General features: G+C 41.1%; 3 protein-coding genes across 4 annotated transcripts; 1 reads left to right on the plus strand and 2 right to left on the minus strand.

Annotated features, from left to right (window-relative positions):
• Window positions 1-1,856: 1,856 nt before the first annotated feature.
• Window positions 1,857-3,966, minus strand: pigf (phosphatidylinositol glycan anchor biosynthesis, class F). Of its 2 annotated transcripts, none has more exons than XM_088439392.1 (5): window positions 3,571-3,966; window positions 3,043-3,134; window positions 2,836-2,952; window positions 2,442-2,550; window positions 1,857-2,134 (listed from the first exon to the last, which is right to left on the minus strand). In XM_088439392.1, exons 1-5 carry the CDS (start codon window positions 3,826-3,828, stop codon window positions 2,021-2,023), a joined length of 690 nt encoding a protein of 229 aa, XP_088295518.1. In that variant the 5' UTR covers window positions 3,829-3,966; the 3' UTR covers window positions 1,857-2,020. The 2 variants fall into 2 exon arrangements, with proteins under 2 accessions (XP_088295518.1, XP_088295519.1); XM_088439393.1 differs by having other exon boundaries at window positions 3,601-3,957.
• A 241-nt stretch (window positions 3,967-4,207) lies between these two features.
• cript (cysteine-rich PDZ-binding protein) lies at window positions 4,208-8,144 on the plus strand. Its single transcript, XM_088439394.1, has 5 exons — window positions 4,208-4,334; window positions 4,511-4,576; window positions 5,565-5,619; window positions 6,098-6,201; window positions 7,851-8,144. Exons 1-5 carry the CDS (start codon window positions 4,319-4,321, stop codon window positions 7,913-7,915), a joined length of 306 nt encoding a protein of 101 aa, XP_088295520.1. The 5' UTR covers window positions 4,208-4,318; the 3' UTR covers window positions 7,916-8,144.
• Window positions 8,145-8,455: 311 nt separating this feature from the next.
• gch2 (GTP cyclohydrolase 2) lies at window positions 8,456-12,471 on the minus strand. Its single transcript, XM_088439391.1, has 6 exons — window positions 11,926-12,471; window positions 10,594-10,703; window positions 10,422-10,477; window positions 9,781-9,812; window positions 9,472-9,556; window positions 8,456-9,396 (listed from the first exon to the last, which is right to left on the minus strand). The coding sequence occupies exons 1-6, from the start codon at window positions 12,254-12,256 to the stop codon at window positions 9,270-9,272; spliced, it is 741 nt and encodes a 246-aa protein (XP_088295517.1). The 5' UTR covers window positions 12,257-12,471; the 3' UTR covers window positions 8,456-9,269.
• Window positions 12,472-13,195: the final 724 nt, after the last annotated feature.

The following is a 13,195-nucleotide window of genomic DNA, read 5'->3' on the forward strand; positions in this document are numbered from 1 at the left end:
CATTAAAAGGCGCACGTTCAACGAAGGGCCTATTTTAAAACTGTTTTCACATACAGTGCTAGCTCGACTTACGAACGCCTCTTGTTAAGAAAATCTAGATTACGAAACGAAAAATATCGTCTCGAATAACGAGAGAAAATTCAAGATACGGAAGGTGACAGTTAGTAGACGCATCAGTGCTCGCTCCAGCAAGGCTAATATTATATGTTATCAAAACCTGTGATGCATTTTTATCATTTATTAATATGCCGGCTTGCCCACAAATGAGGATAGTATTTTGCATTAATGTTTATTGTTGTCTTCCACTTTTCAATCTTTACTTGTTTTGTCCACACTTCCCACCAACAATTTACACCGCAGAACTAACAAACATGAAATTGACATTAGCTACGGCTAACATTGTTCATATTCACATAAAAACACGTATGTAACATACCGCTTTGGGCTGTCGCGTCTAATGTTAGCGTTGTTAGCACTCCAGCAATGACACCACACAGGAAGCACTTCGCATGACCTCAAACTAACTGTGAGTAAACGTACATGCTCAAAATAATCCAAAAATAAATATTTTTGCTCCTGTGGGCTTGTAAATGATTCCTGGATCACTGCATATCTAAAAGAAAATCGTACATATTAAAGAAATGTCAAAAAATTTGAAGAGTCTCTGGAAATGAACCATAAAATGTCCTTTTCAAACCAAAATGACTGTTTTCTGTGTTTTTTCCAGTATAGCTTCTTGAGTTTTTTGTGGGTCCACCCAAGATGGAAAAAGTCAAATTTTGATACAGATGCATAGAAAGCGGAAATATGCAATCTCTGCAGAAATGAAGTCCACTCACTCCAGCCAGCCTCAGAAGTGACAAATCACTTGCGCTCGCCCCAGGAGCATCATGAATAAATAACGTTCTCCCGCATGCAACGAGGCAGCGGAGACGGAGACACAAATCCATCAGCCAAAACGCTAACACCTTTATGATGTGATGTCACCAGGCTCCTAAAAATACACCTGATGGAGCCAACAGGTTGAGGCATGGTCAACGTGGACTGATTGCTACTGGCAGCCACATTTGGGTTTTTTTTTTCCCCTCTCTGGTTTACGAGGGTTCAAATTCGGGGCGAAATGGACAGTGGAAGAAAAAAAAAAAAGACCATGAAACATCATCGTGCTTGACTCGGACAAATGCGATTTAATGAGTTAAAACTATATATATATATATATATATATATATATATATATATATATATATATATATATATATATGCAATATGGATGTCATTTTCAGTCGAAAGAACATAACAAAATGGCCGCCGTCTGACACAGTTAAAAAAAAAAACGTGGCTTTTGGATCTTAGTTAGAATTTGGGATTCTAATGCAAATGCAATATGAATAGAATCGTGTGCTTATGTTCGTAAATTTTTGTGAGAAAAATTTGGGGCTTGACTTCCCCTTTAAAATGAAAAGTCAACATGGTGGCCCAAGGAAAAGAGGAGAGGAAATTAATAGCGCTTTAAAAAAAGAACAGCATTCATCACTGCAACTTCAGGTGCTACAAATAGCTGAATGTGCGAATGTGTGTCACAGTGACTGCTTTATGGTAACAAAATTACACTATTTATTACATAGTATGATACACCAACGCAAAGCATCTGAATGTTTTGTTTGTCATCTGCGGGTTTACTAATTAACAATTGTAGATTTGTAGTTTACAATTGTAGTTTACTGTAATTTTCCTTACAGGATGAGGTTGGAAATGTGTATATGTATATATATATATATATATATATATATATATATATATATATATATATATATATATATATATATATATAATATAAACTAAATATAGTCAGCAAATGAGAGCATGTATCAAATGCTTTTAATTCTTGTAAAAATGACAGTACAAAACAAGATGGCTCATATTACACAGACGTCGTCCTTGCGTCAGGAATCCAAATAAATAGCGGGAAAAAAAAGTGAAAGGAATAGAGCGGCTACGTTTGGAAAAGTAAACTGGTCCATCATTTACATTTGTAGGTGAGCTGCTTGCGATGGTAGTGAATCCATGCCGGGGCCGCCACAAGGCCCGACAGGTAGCCCAAAATGGCTCCCAGGCTGCAGGATATAGGCCAAACCTGAAAAAAGAAAGGTCAAAAGTATTTTTATTTTAATATTTGAAAATCCCTCTTCAAGATTTTAATCAGAGACATTTATTTTCAAATCAAGAGCAAATTAACTTGAAAAGACATCAACTTATTGATAAATTAGTTCGATTTCTTTGCAAAACTTTACATTCTGGTATTTTTCACGAGGGGATTTTATTTTCCCTGCAATTACACATCAAAGGGAGGTAAACAGACAAAATGACATATGATCCGAAAGCCCTCATCAAGAAGTTCAATTTGAGGTCTGATTTGAGTGTACTGTACTACATGTGCTAACCTGCCAAGGCCTGTTCCAGTCCAGCGGTATAGGGAAGGCTCCCACCCAGGCGCCCAGCAGCGTCAAGGCCACCGTAATCTGGAGGCAAGTATCCCAAACAGACATGGCTCTGCAAAGCGGGCAGAAATATGACTTTTTTTTTTTCATTTTTAACGCAGGCGTCCAAATACAGCCAAATTCACAATTCAAATCACTTCCAAAATTGAAATACAGTAAATGCAAATGGCTGAACGTTGTGAAGTTTGATGCTGCCACCTAGCGGCCAATCACCTGAAAATCACTTTTTGCCAACAGCACAAAATCGCCCAAAAATGAGTAAATCAATAAAAATAACAGACCAAGAAGCGATGCCTCGTGGGAAAAAAAAAAAAAAAAAAAAAACTTTTTAGCGTACCCATGGCGACTGAAGACCCGGATCCAAGCCTGGACGTTTGGTCCCAGCACGCAGAGACACCGAAGCGTGGTGAGCGAGGACAACAATACGGCCAATGAGAAGGTCTCCAAAGCCGACCTGGAAGGTAGAAATTTTGCGTCACTTACGAACCCTTTTACATTTTTGGTTTTATTAAGTTCTTTCTTTTTTATTTTTGTAGCTACTCACTCGATCAGCGGAGCTCCGTAGAGAACAACCAAAATGTGGAAGAACAAGCAGGACAAAAAGAAGTACAAACAGGAACGAAACAACCTGGATAGCTGCAGAAAAAATAGAAAATCGTTTGATTATGTTACATTTTTTCCCCCTGATAGGGCAGCCATCTTGGAAAATTGATTAGGGAATTGCACAAGCCAATACAGCGCAGATGTCAAACTCCAGTCCTCGAGGGCCGGTATCCTGCATGTGTTCGAAGCTTCACTCTCAAACGCATCTGATTCAGACGATTCGAATCATTTTCAAGCTATTGCATAACTTGCTAATAAGCGAATCATTTAAATGAGGTATGTTGGAGGAAGAAAATCGGAAAACATGGAGTATACCGGCCCTCGAGGACTGGAGTTCGACACCTACGCTATTCAGTATCTTTAAATCAAAAGCACCATCCACAGGTGTAAAATAATATCCCAAGTGCTTAATTTTCCCATCACTACTCCGTATTAGTTATCATGACGAAAAATAATACATTCTGCCTACTTTAATATCCACTCTTGACCGTGCGTTCACCTTGTATCCCAGCGTGTGCTTCCTGGTCGGCGGCGAGATGCCGATCAGCCAGAAGATGGCGACGCTGACAGCGGAGACGGCCCCGGACACGGCGTAGAGCCACAGCAGGTGGGTGCCGTACACGGAGAAACCCGGGACGAGCGCCGCAGGTACGACGGTGGCTACGAGCATCGAAGCGGCGATGATGGCGTGGCTGCTCGCCATGGCTCGGATTTCGTAGTCCCACATGGCGTTTGACGACAGAAACGTATTAAGTGATTAAATCTGGAAATCAGGCGCGGCCAAGTAAAAGCGAAATGTCCATCTGACAATTGCACAAAACTTCCGTAAATATGGAGTCGCGAGCACTTCCGCTAGCCAATCACAGTCCAAAATCTTGACGTTTGACCAATCTGGTGGTTAAACGTCATTGGGACTCAAAAGCAGCTCCACCGCGCTTCATTTTCTTCTTCTATTATCTTCACGCGGACAAACAGATATGCTAAAAAAATGCATTTTATTTTGTGTTTGGGGATCACCGGTTTTCGTGCAGCCGGCTGCCAATCACATTTAACATATAGCGAAAATGGGCTAATCTGGAAATGACGTCACCACCAACCGGAAGTTTACAAACATCGCACTTACAGGTAGCCAGCGTCGTTTTCGGGCAGGCTTTACAAGACGTACTGTTTGATTTTCATCTATTTAAAACAAACATTGCGACAAATAAGAAGGAAATATGGTCTGTGAAAAGTGTAAGTTCACTGCAAACAACTATCTGGCTTCAAATGTGTGCTAAAATGTGTTTTCACGAACCACGTACCGTTCTCTGAAGCTAACACGGCTAACATGTCCGCTAGCTTAAAACATATTGCTGTTTTACGACATCGAAAGCTTTGCGAGTGTGACATGTTGTATATATTTGTTTCAGGCGAGAAGAAGCTCGGTAGAGTCATTACTCCTGACACTTGGAAGGACGGAGCACGGAATACGATAGGTAAGATGAAGCTTTCACAATCAGGCTAAATGAAGAGTCTCAGTCACTATTTCTGTGGTGATCGGGTGTTTTGTTCTGTTTATTTGGACACACCATGCAAACAGCGGCAGTTCTGTTTTTAGTACGTGATTCTGGTGACTTGCCCACTAGTAAATCAGAATATCGTTAGCCTCCCAATGTGCCAAGATTGAAGGTCTTGGGTAAAGGTCATGCCTTGCACTAAAAGAACTCTCAGAATCTGTCATACAAATTGTTGCCGCTTGCATGAATTTGGAGAGTGTTACAAATGTCTCGAAAAACCTCGATGATGTGCCGAGGACTATGAATATAGAGATATTTATAATAAATAATGTCATCACATGCTGAGGTCTACAAGACATCTTGTAGTGCACTTGAACTCCACACCTTAAATTTAGTACTGAAAAAAATCCCTAAATTTGCCATGGTTCAAATTTTGTGCATTCAGTTAACAAAATAGATAAAAGTAATTAAAAATTTGTTGACTAAGTATGTTAGATGTGCTTCGGTCATCAAAGGCTATAACATTTTATGTCTGTTGCACTCTTGGTCTATGCATGCTAATCCAATGTCATAGTTGGCTGACTACAGGAAAAGGACTGTATTCCTTTCGACTGCACGTCACCTAATTTTCCACACATACGCTTCCGAGCGAAGCGGAAAATATTGCAAGATACCCAATAATATATCCCATTTTTACATTAGCAAATGAAAAAAAGCAATATAAACCAACTTTCACCAAATGCTTACTTTGTTACAGGGATTATACTAGCCACAGTTGGTCTGAAACAGAAGAAAGAGTGCACGAGATTAAAAATAAAATGTCAATCCAGACTTAAACTAAAAACCCACTTAGTGCCTTGGATGTGCAATTACACTTCACAAAAAAAAAAAAAAAAGCAAAGCCTATTCTTCAGGTTCAGGGACTCATTGCAACGCGGCGTGAAATGTTTTCCTTCTTTTTTTCCAGAGAGTGGCGGGCGAAAGCGCAACGAAAACAAACTGTTGACTTCCAAGAAAGCCAGGTGAGCATTGGATGAAATTATGATTGTTTATGCTCAGATACTCACATGCATCTTAGCTTCTTTGCAAATTTATTATGTTTAAATAAAATGACAGTGCTTTTGAAAAAGGGTTAGCATTAATGTTTAGGGAAAAGATATTTCGGATTTTGAAAGAAGTGCAAGCATTTAGTAATGAACGCATGATGAACCCTGGTGTGACTAATTTTTGTCATTTTTTGCCACCTAGTGGCTTTTTATAAATCAATGACCCAAATCGTTTCCAAATTGAAAAACTCCAAATCCAAATATTATTACTGATTTTATAAATATTTCTTATGGTATTATTATGTTTATAATCTTACCGGCCTGAATCTGAGATTATTTTTTTTTTCAGGGAGGATAGTATTACGCAATGTATTTGATTCATCGTTTTTGCCGTAGCTCATGTTGGCTTCAAACCTCCGCAAATCCACACAAACAGGATGTTTTTGCTTTTCAGATTCGACCCGTACAGCAAGACGGGCTTCGCCAAGTGCCGCATCTGCAAGAGCTCCGTCCATCAGTCGGGATCGCACTACTGCCAAGGCTGCGCCTACAAAAAAGGTCGGTAACGCCGCACTGTATGGAGGTAAAAAGACATATGCGTTTTTAACCATTCGTATGAGTCAGACTAAATTGTTTTGAGTTTGAATTGTCTTCATATTGTGTTGCGTTTACTTGCGACAAGTATTTTGAATACAACTCTCGTTTGCACGACTCTGACCTCGCGAGACACGACTTTCTGATCCTTTGGTTTTGAATTGAATATGCATATGAATTGAGATGACGTCACGCCAGGCTGCCAGGCAAAGTAAGTTGACCTGCAAGTCATTTGCGCCGCGAATGCGTATAGCGTAAAAAAAACGTCCAAATTGAATGCCAAACAGAAGCTTTCAATTGCTCATCAGGCTTCATTCTTAAGGTAAATGTATGCACATTTTTAGTGACGCTCATATGAAGCTTTTGTGTGCCGTTTGGGGCCACTCTTGGAAAATGGGTCATTTTGGGGAGCTTCAACAACATCTCGTAACCTCTACTGGCAGAAGCAAGTACTACAGTTGATTTGGGACAACTCCTTCCCTTTGTATTGGTCTAATTACGAATAAACCGGACATTTACGCGATCTTACTTTGCAGCACTGCCGCTCGCCAGCGGTTATCGCGGTCATCTTCTGTTTTTATCTGTTGGATCATAGTTTTTGGTCTTGATGCATTAGGCGCGGTCTCACCCACAAATCATCTTTTGAGTAAATTTGCCAACCGCAGTTTTGCCTTCAATCGATTATGCGGAGCTAATTCTCCTTTGTTCATGTCTTGAAACCTCTTTTTTTTATGGGACTTTTTAACATGCAACGGTGACATGAAATGAAAGGCCGCCACATAAAAATGTCAAAAAATTCATTAAACTGGCAATTGAAAAGGTCAAAAAGTTAACGAGGAACGCAACGCTTCTCACTGAGCGTCACGGTTTGATTCGTCGTGTGAAATTGTTGGCTTGTCCCCAGGCAACGGCGCAAAATATTTCTGACTCGGAAATGTGCCGTAATAGTTTGAAATTTTCAAGCAGCCTCATTAGAATGACCATCCATGCTTATCCTCACAAGGGTCGTAGGCCATTTTGTCACTTGTTGTCATCTGAAAATGACATCACAGTTGCTCAGGTAACAGCCAATCTCGACTCACCTGTTTTCTTAGTTAGCTCATGTGACATTTGCAAGCTGAGCTGTCATTGGTCATTACTGAGCCCTGAGCAACCGCAATGTCGTTTTCAGCCGAAAATGGCCGCCATCTGGATTTTGCTCCTTCATTCCACGTTTTCACCCGTGCGGCCAAATAGAAAGATATGTGAGTAATGTGACGCCCTCTTCGAGGCTTTTTATTGTCTTTTCCTTACAAATGAAGTTTGTAGGTTTGAAGGCTTGAAGAACGGCGACATTTGAGCTCGTTGGCCGCTTATGGCGTGCAATGACCTCCATGTGCGTCGTACGTAACGCGGCCCCAATACAAATTTAGAGGGCACATGCTATCAAGTGATTCTGCGGTCACACTCGTACGCAATACCCCTTCGTCCTAGCGCACTTTAAGATATGACCGCTAACAAATGTCGCATTGTCTCCGCTGTAACCTAAAATGACATTTTGTAAAACGAAACCCATGGGTGACATTTTTACCGTGTGTGAGCTTCTCACATGCTGGCCCCCTCCGTGTCCTCAGGAATCTGCGCCATGTGCGGCAAGAAAGTTCTGGACACCACCAACTACAAGCAGACGTCGGTGTGACCGGGACGGACGTGGCCCGCCAGGTCCTCTCTAGCCACACTTAACGCGTTACTCCAACCCACATTGTAATATAGTACAGTAATCTATTACAAGTCTTCAAATGTAACTCCCAAGTGCATTTGGATAAAGACGAGCCTCTCGTTTTTGTTATTTTGCTTCGTGTAATATCTCTTGTGTGTATATAATGTGATTTACATTTTGGAATAAAATCTTTAGTCTGAGGGAAAAACGTCGCTTATTTCAAAAACACCATTCAATAAACAAACAGGTCACATGAATGTGTATGATGTCTGTTAGATTTAAGTAGTAGTTGATATTCAAATTAATCGATTATATTTGACAATTTTGGAGACCTAGAATTGTCCAAATCCTTTTAAATTTAGTCTCTCTGTGGGATATATTCTCTAATTTATTAATGATTAACTTTTAGCATATAAAATAATTATCAGTATTTTGGCCTATTTTCCGCCACACCATTTTTTATTTATTTCTTTTTGCACAGGCTACATCAGTCCCACAAAGAAGACAGGTGCATTTTGCTCACGTTTGTATTGTTTTTATTTGGGTAAATAATCAAAACACGGGTTACAGGATAACAAAATGAAAAAAAAGCTAAATTCGTCTGCTCAATGAAGCTCTCTTCTTTCTTCCGACTCACAGAAATAATAGTTGGCTTCTTACAAATGTTTTATACAAAGATGCAGATTATTACTGAAGGAATTACATAGCACGTTTGAATAGCATTTACGCCTCACAGTTGAAGGGACCCGAGTTCGAATCCAGCTGGCTCCGGCCTTCCTGTGTGGAGTTTGCATGTTCTCCCCGAGCCTGCGTGGGTTTTCTCCGGGCACTCTTGTCTTCCTCCCACGCTCCAAAAACATGCATGGCAGGCACATCGGACATATTAAATTGTCCTTTGGTGCGATTGGGTGCATGATTGGTTGTTTGTCTCTGTGTGCCCTGTGATTGGCTGGCAAACAGTTCGGGGTGTCCAAATCCTGCTGGGATAGGCACCAGCAAGTCTGCGACCCCCTTGTAGACCCTTGTGGAAATGAATGGAATTACATTTCTGTAATAACAAAGCGAGGAAAGGTTTATACAGCACCACTTGGTAGCACCAATGAAAATTCCCATCCGGGTTGTAAAAGTAAAAAGAATTGCACATATTATCATGAATACATCAAATGTTTTTTGTAAATTGACACTTGTACTTTGTATCCTCAATGAAAAGGGAAAAAAAAAGGCACTTGGAATCACAGTGATGTTACAAATACTCAAAGCTGCGGCTTTGAAATTCTTCAAGCTTTGCTGTTTGTTTGTTGTTTTTTTTTTTTTTCCCTTGGATCAAGTCCTCTCAGTGCTGGGTGAGGGATAGGAACTCCTCCCGGGTTTTGGGGTCCTCAAGGTAGACCCCCAACATCGAGCTGGTCACCGTGCGGCTGTTCATCTTCTGCACGCCGCGCATAACCATGCACATGTGCCTGCGCCAAAAACACATGATGACACGTGTGTGTGTGTGTGCATAGGTTTGTGTGTGTGCGTGCGCATGTGCTTACGACGCCTCGATCACCACGGCGACGCCTTTGGGGTGCAGGGCCTCAGATAACCCCATGGCAATCTGCTTAGTGAGACGCTCTTGAACTGAGGGAAAAAAAGAACAATACTGTACCATATTTTTTCAGACTATAAGCTGCACCTAAGGCGCACCTAAAATAATAATAAAGCTTGACTGACGTCTGATTGTTTTAGTGCAGCTCCATCTAGTGGATGCATAATGCAAACCAAGCCGCTACTGTAGCTTCTGTTCTATGCCCCTTATAATGCGGTGCGCCCTTAAACTTCTATTTTTTTCAATAACGTCTTACCTTGAAGCCTTCGACTGTAGATCTCGACAATCCTGCAGAGAAAAGAAATTTTTACCAATAAATACAATTACAATCATTCATTTTCTCTCCAGCTGTCTTTTTTTTTTTTTTTTTAAACAATCCAATTATGTGTCCAAAAATCCAGCTAATCTGAAATTTTGCTGGGTAAACTGCAAAAAAAAAAAGCTTGCAGTTTTAGTCAGCATAAAACCGAACTCATGCTTGTATCATCAAATAGATTGCTTTTTAGTGCCGTGGCAGGAACATTTTTTTCCCAACATTTTCAAATTAAGAGAAAATTAATTCGAACATGAGGCACCTTTTTTGTGTTCAGTGCCTTTATTTTTGGTTTTGTGTAGTGTTGTTGTCTGAAACGAATGTTGCACAATCTATCAATTTCGTTCTTTTCCTCCAGCTAATCAAATGCGGCCATTTTCGACCGCCAGCTGCCGAGCTTCCTGCGTTGGAATCGCTCCGAATTGGGCTGCGACGACGAGCATTGTTTCCCACGGGGAACGTTCTCACGGGAGTTTAGAACTTTAGACCCTTAAGCCCCGCAGATCAACGCGCTAGAACAACAGAAGAACGCAGTGGGCCGAAACTAACGCGGCGACCGACCAATCGCGGCGTGTTTTGATCACCTCGCCAGCTTGCTCAGGCCAACCACTTTCTTGTTGGGAATGTAGCCGATGTGGACCTGCACGGACAACGAGAGAAGAAAAAAAACATCGGACAGTCAGCTGACTTGGAAGGCGGAAGCGATCACAAGACAAGACATCGCTTGTTGTCATCCGAGTCCCGGGGGGAACTCACTTTGCCGAAAAAGGGCACCAGATGATGCTCGCACAGGGAGAACATGTCGATCCCCTTCACGATCACCATCTCGTCGTGGTCCTCGTCGAAGATGGCGCCGTTCAGCACGTCTGCCGTCGGGAGAGCGTCGCGTTAGCCGTTTCGCTTGGTTTATTTGCTATATGCTTGAACAAACGGCTCCAATAGGTTTTACGCAGAAATAATCAAGGTTTTTCATACTGTAAATGGTTATTATTTGTGTGTAGTTATTGGCGTTTTTTATCATGCGCTTTAAGGAATCATACTGTAAATTTCAATGTGCGGGCCGAAATTGAGCAAAATTACTTCCCACGTCAGATTCTTTTTTTTTCTTTAATACTGTTCAAAACATTGCAAACTATTACCTCTAATAATAAAACATAGCTTTCCATTTGTTGAAAAAGTACAGTATACTTTACGTCACAAAATCATCTCGCGGGCCAGATTAAACCCGTTTGCGGGCCGCGGGCCGTATGTTTGACACAGCTGTACTAATGAAATGACAACGAAGACCATTCAGATGTTCTTCTTACCTCCGACGGCTCGTTTTTGGGTGCGCAATTTACAGCTTATCTCATTGTTTGTTCCTGTCACGACAGTATTTTGAGCTGTATGTTCTTTGATCACTCCCACAGCGGCGCAGCCTTCCTCTGGTTTGTACTCGTCTCTGACATTACCATCATCCGCGTGCTTATGACCATCTTTTTTATATATAGTGTATTTTAAAGCTTTTTGACATTGTAAATTCATATTTTTTGTTTTTTTATGATGAGCTTTGAGGGATGATACAGTTAATATTGACGTATTAGTACTAATGACAATTTAATTTTGTCGAGTTAGGTCTGATAAATTCAAAATTTATCTCAGCTTTTTTCCGTCCCAACTTTTTTAGATGTTGTGTTCTTTGATCACTCCCACAGCGGCGCAGGCTGCCAGTTGGCTTGTGTTTCTCATGAGGATATGTTTGTTTTGTTTTGTTTTTTTGGTTGTTTTACATATGCCTTCTCGTTTATATATTTAATGGATTTCAAATTGTATTGGTTCTCTGTTAAACGAGGTAGTGCTACCGATGTCGTTCCAAAGTTCATTCCCTCAAAGAACCTTGCAAAAATGCATTGCAGAGAGTTTAAGAGGGGTTCTTGCAGGTTACATATATGTTTGACTAGAAGGTCTAGCCTTCAGCATTGGTTGAAAAGCGCCGGTCGAAAATGTGAAGGTAACGCAATGCAGCATTATGACTTTTGACGTGAGGGGACGCAATGCAAAAGATGAACTTGCAAAGAGCGCGATATTTTCGGAACTCGTCCGCCTCACCTTCCACGGTCTCGTGGTAGCCCTTGGTGAAGAACTGCATGGCTTTGGCGGCGCGCAGCGGCGTGCGCAGGAGACCCTGGCGGTCGGCGTCCTCGCCGAGCTCCCGCAGGATGCTGGTGTAGGCGGCCTGCAGGGCGGGAAGCCGGCACTGGTCCTCCGCCTCCTTGCGGGAGCCCTCGTGGGAACCGCGGTGCCCCCCCGCCAGCGCCGCCCCCGCCGCCGCAGCCGCAGCCGCCGCCGCCTTCTTGACGCTCAGCTCGGGGAAGCCGTTGCTGCAGTGAAAGTCCTCTGCGGCGACTTCACTCGCGGTGCCGTTGCAATGGCCGTTCATGATGATGATGATGATGATGATGATGATGATGATGACGATGATGATGGAGCGCTGCTTTTGCTTCTCCCTTTTAAAGCAAGTCGATTCGGCGCATCCTCATCATCGTCGTCGTCATCATCCAACCCAGCGCGGGCGTCACGTTGCCCGATTTGCCCCCATTCTTTTCCCCATCACTTGACACGGGCTGTATCGTCATCGATCTCTATTGATTAGTCTTGTGGATTATTTTCACTCCGACTTCCCAGGAACGCGAAGCTCATGACTTCCCGTGGAAACGTGCAAATCCAGTCACATTTTATTCATGGGCGATATTACTCCGAAATGCAACAAAAAATTCGTAACATCTATAAAAGGCTATTTCAATATTTACATATTTATATTCACGATGAATGTTGTGTAAAATGCTTAGATACCGACATGGAAACACATGCTATTGAAAACGTGTCACAATATTGAAACATTGAAACAATTTGTCAAATTTGCAATTTTTTTAAAAAGGAGAAAATATTCTACACGAAGAGAAGAAAGAAAACATTTAAAGATTTCAACATTTGATGTCTTTTTTTTGTTAATATCTTTCTCAAAACCTATATTCAATTCAGGAATAGTTATTTCTAAAGTTTAAAAAAATATATATTATTTTTTGGGGGGGAAATACATTTAAATTGTATTTTTTAAATTGAATGTTTTGTTTTGAAATTCTTAAAAATTTCCATATATCTAAAAATCTAAAAAAAAAAAAAAATCATTAATATTTGAAACATGTAGCTCCCAGATCCTGTTTGAGTTGCAAAATTTGAAAGACATGTCACTCATTATCAGACACACACACATACACACACGAAGTCAATGGCTGATATCAAGAGGAATCATATTTTCCATTTTATTTTGAAGTAGCAGTTATTTGTGCAGGAATTTTGTCTGGCTACAATCAAATTT

This window comes from Hippichthys cyanospilos, chromosome 17, assembly GCF_059441005.1.
Source record: "Hippichthys cyanospilos isolate Australia breed blue-spotted pipefish chromosome 17, RoL_Hcya_1.0, whole genome shotgun sequence".
Lineage (NCBI taxonomy): Eukaryota > Metazoa > Chordata > Actinopteri > Syngnathiformes > Syngnathidae > Hippichthys > Hippichthys cyanospilos.

Coding starts and splice junctions, on each gene's coding strand:
- gch2 (XM_088439391.1), bottom strand. CDS start 12,256: ATGAACGGCCATTGCAACGGCACCGCGAGTGAAGTCGCCGCAGAGGAC. Junction 9,813..10,421: donor GGCCTGAGCAAGCTGGCGAG/GTGATCAAAACA, acceptor TTTTCTCTGCAG/GATTGTCGAGATCTACAGTC. Junction 9,557..9,780: donor CTACAGTCGAAGGCTTCAAG/GTAAGACGTTAT, acceptor TTTTTCCCTCAG/TTCAAGAGCGTCTCACTAAG.
- cript (XM_088439394.1), top strand. Junction 4,577..5,564: donor CGGAGCACGGAATACGATAG/GTAAGATGAAGC, acceptor CTTTTTTTCCAG/AGAGTGGCGGGCGAAAGCGC. Junction 5,620..6,097: donor TTGACTTCCAAGAAAGCCAG/GTGAGCATTGGA, acceptor TTTGCTTTTCAG/ATTCGACCCGTACAGCAAGA.
- pigf (XM_088439392.1), bottom strand. CDS start 3,828: ATGTGGGACTACGAAATCCGAGCCATGGCGAGCAGCCACGCCATCATC. Junction 2,953..3,042: donor TACGGAGCTCCGCTGATCGA/GTGAGTAGCTAC, acceptor TCTACCTTCCAG/GTCGGCTTTGGAGACCTTCT. Junction 2,551..2,835: donor CGGGTCTTCAGTCGCCATGG/GTACGCTAAAAA, acceptor CCCGCTTTGCAG/AGCCATGTCTGTTTGGGATA.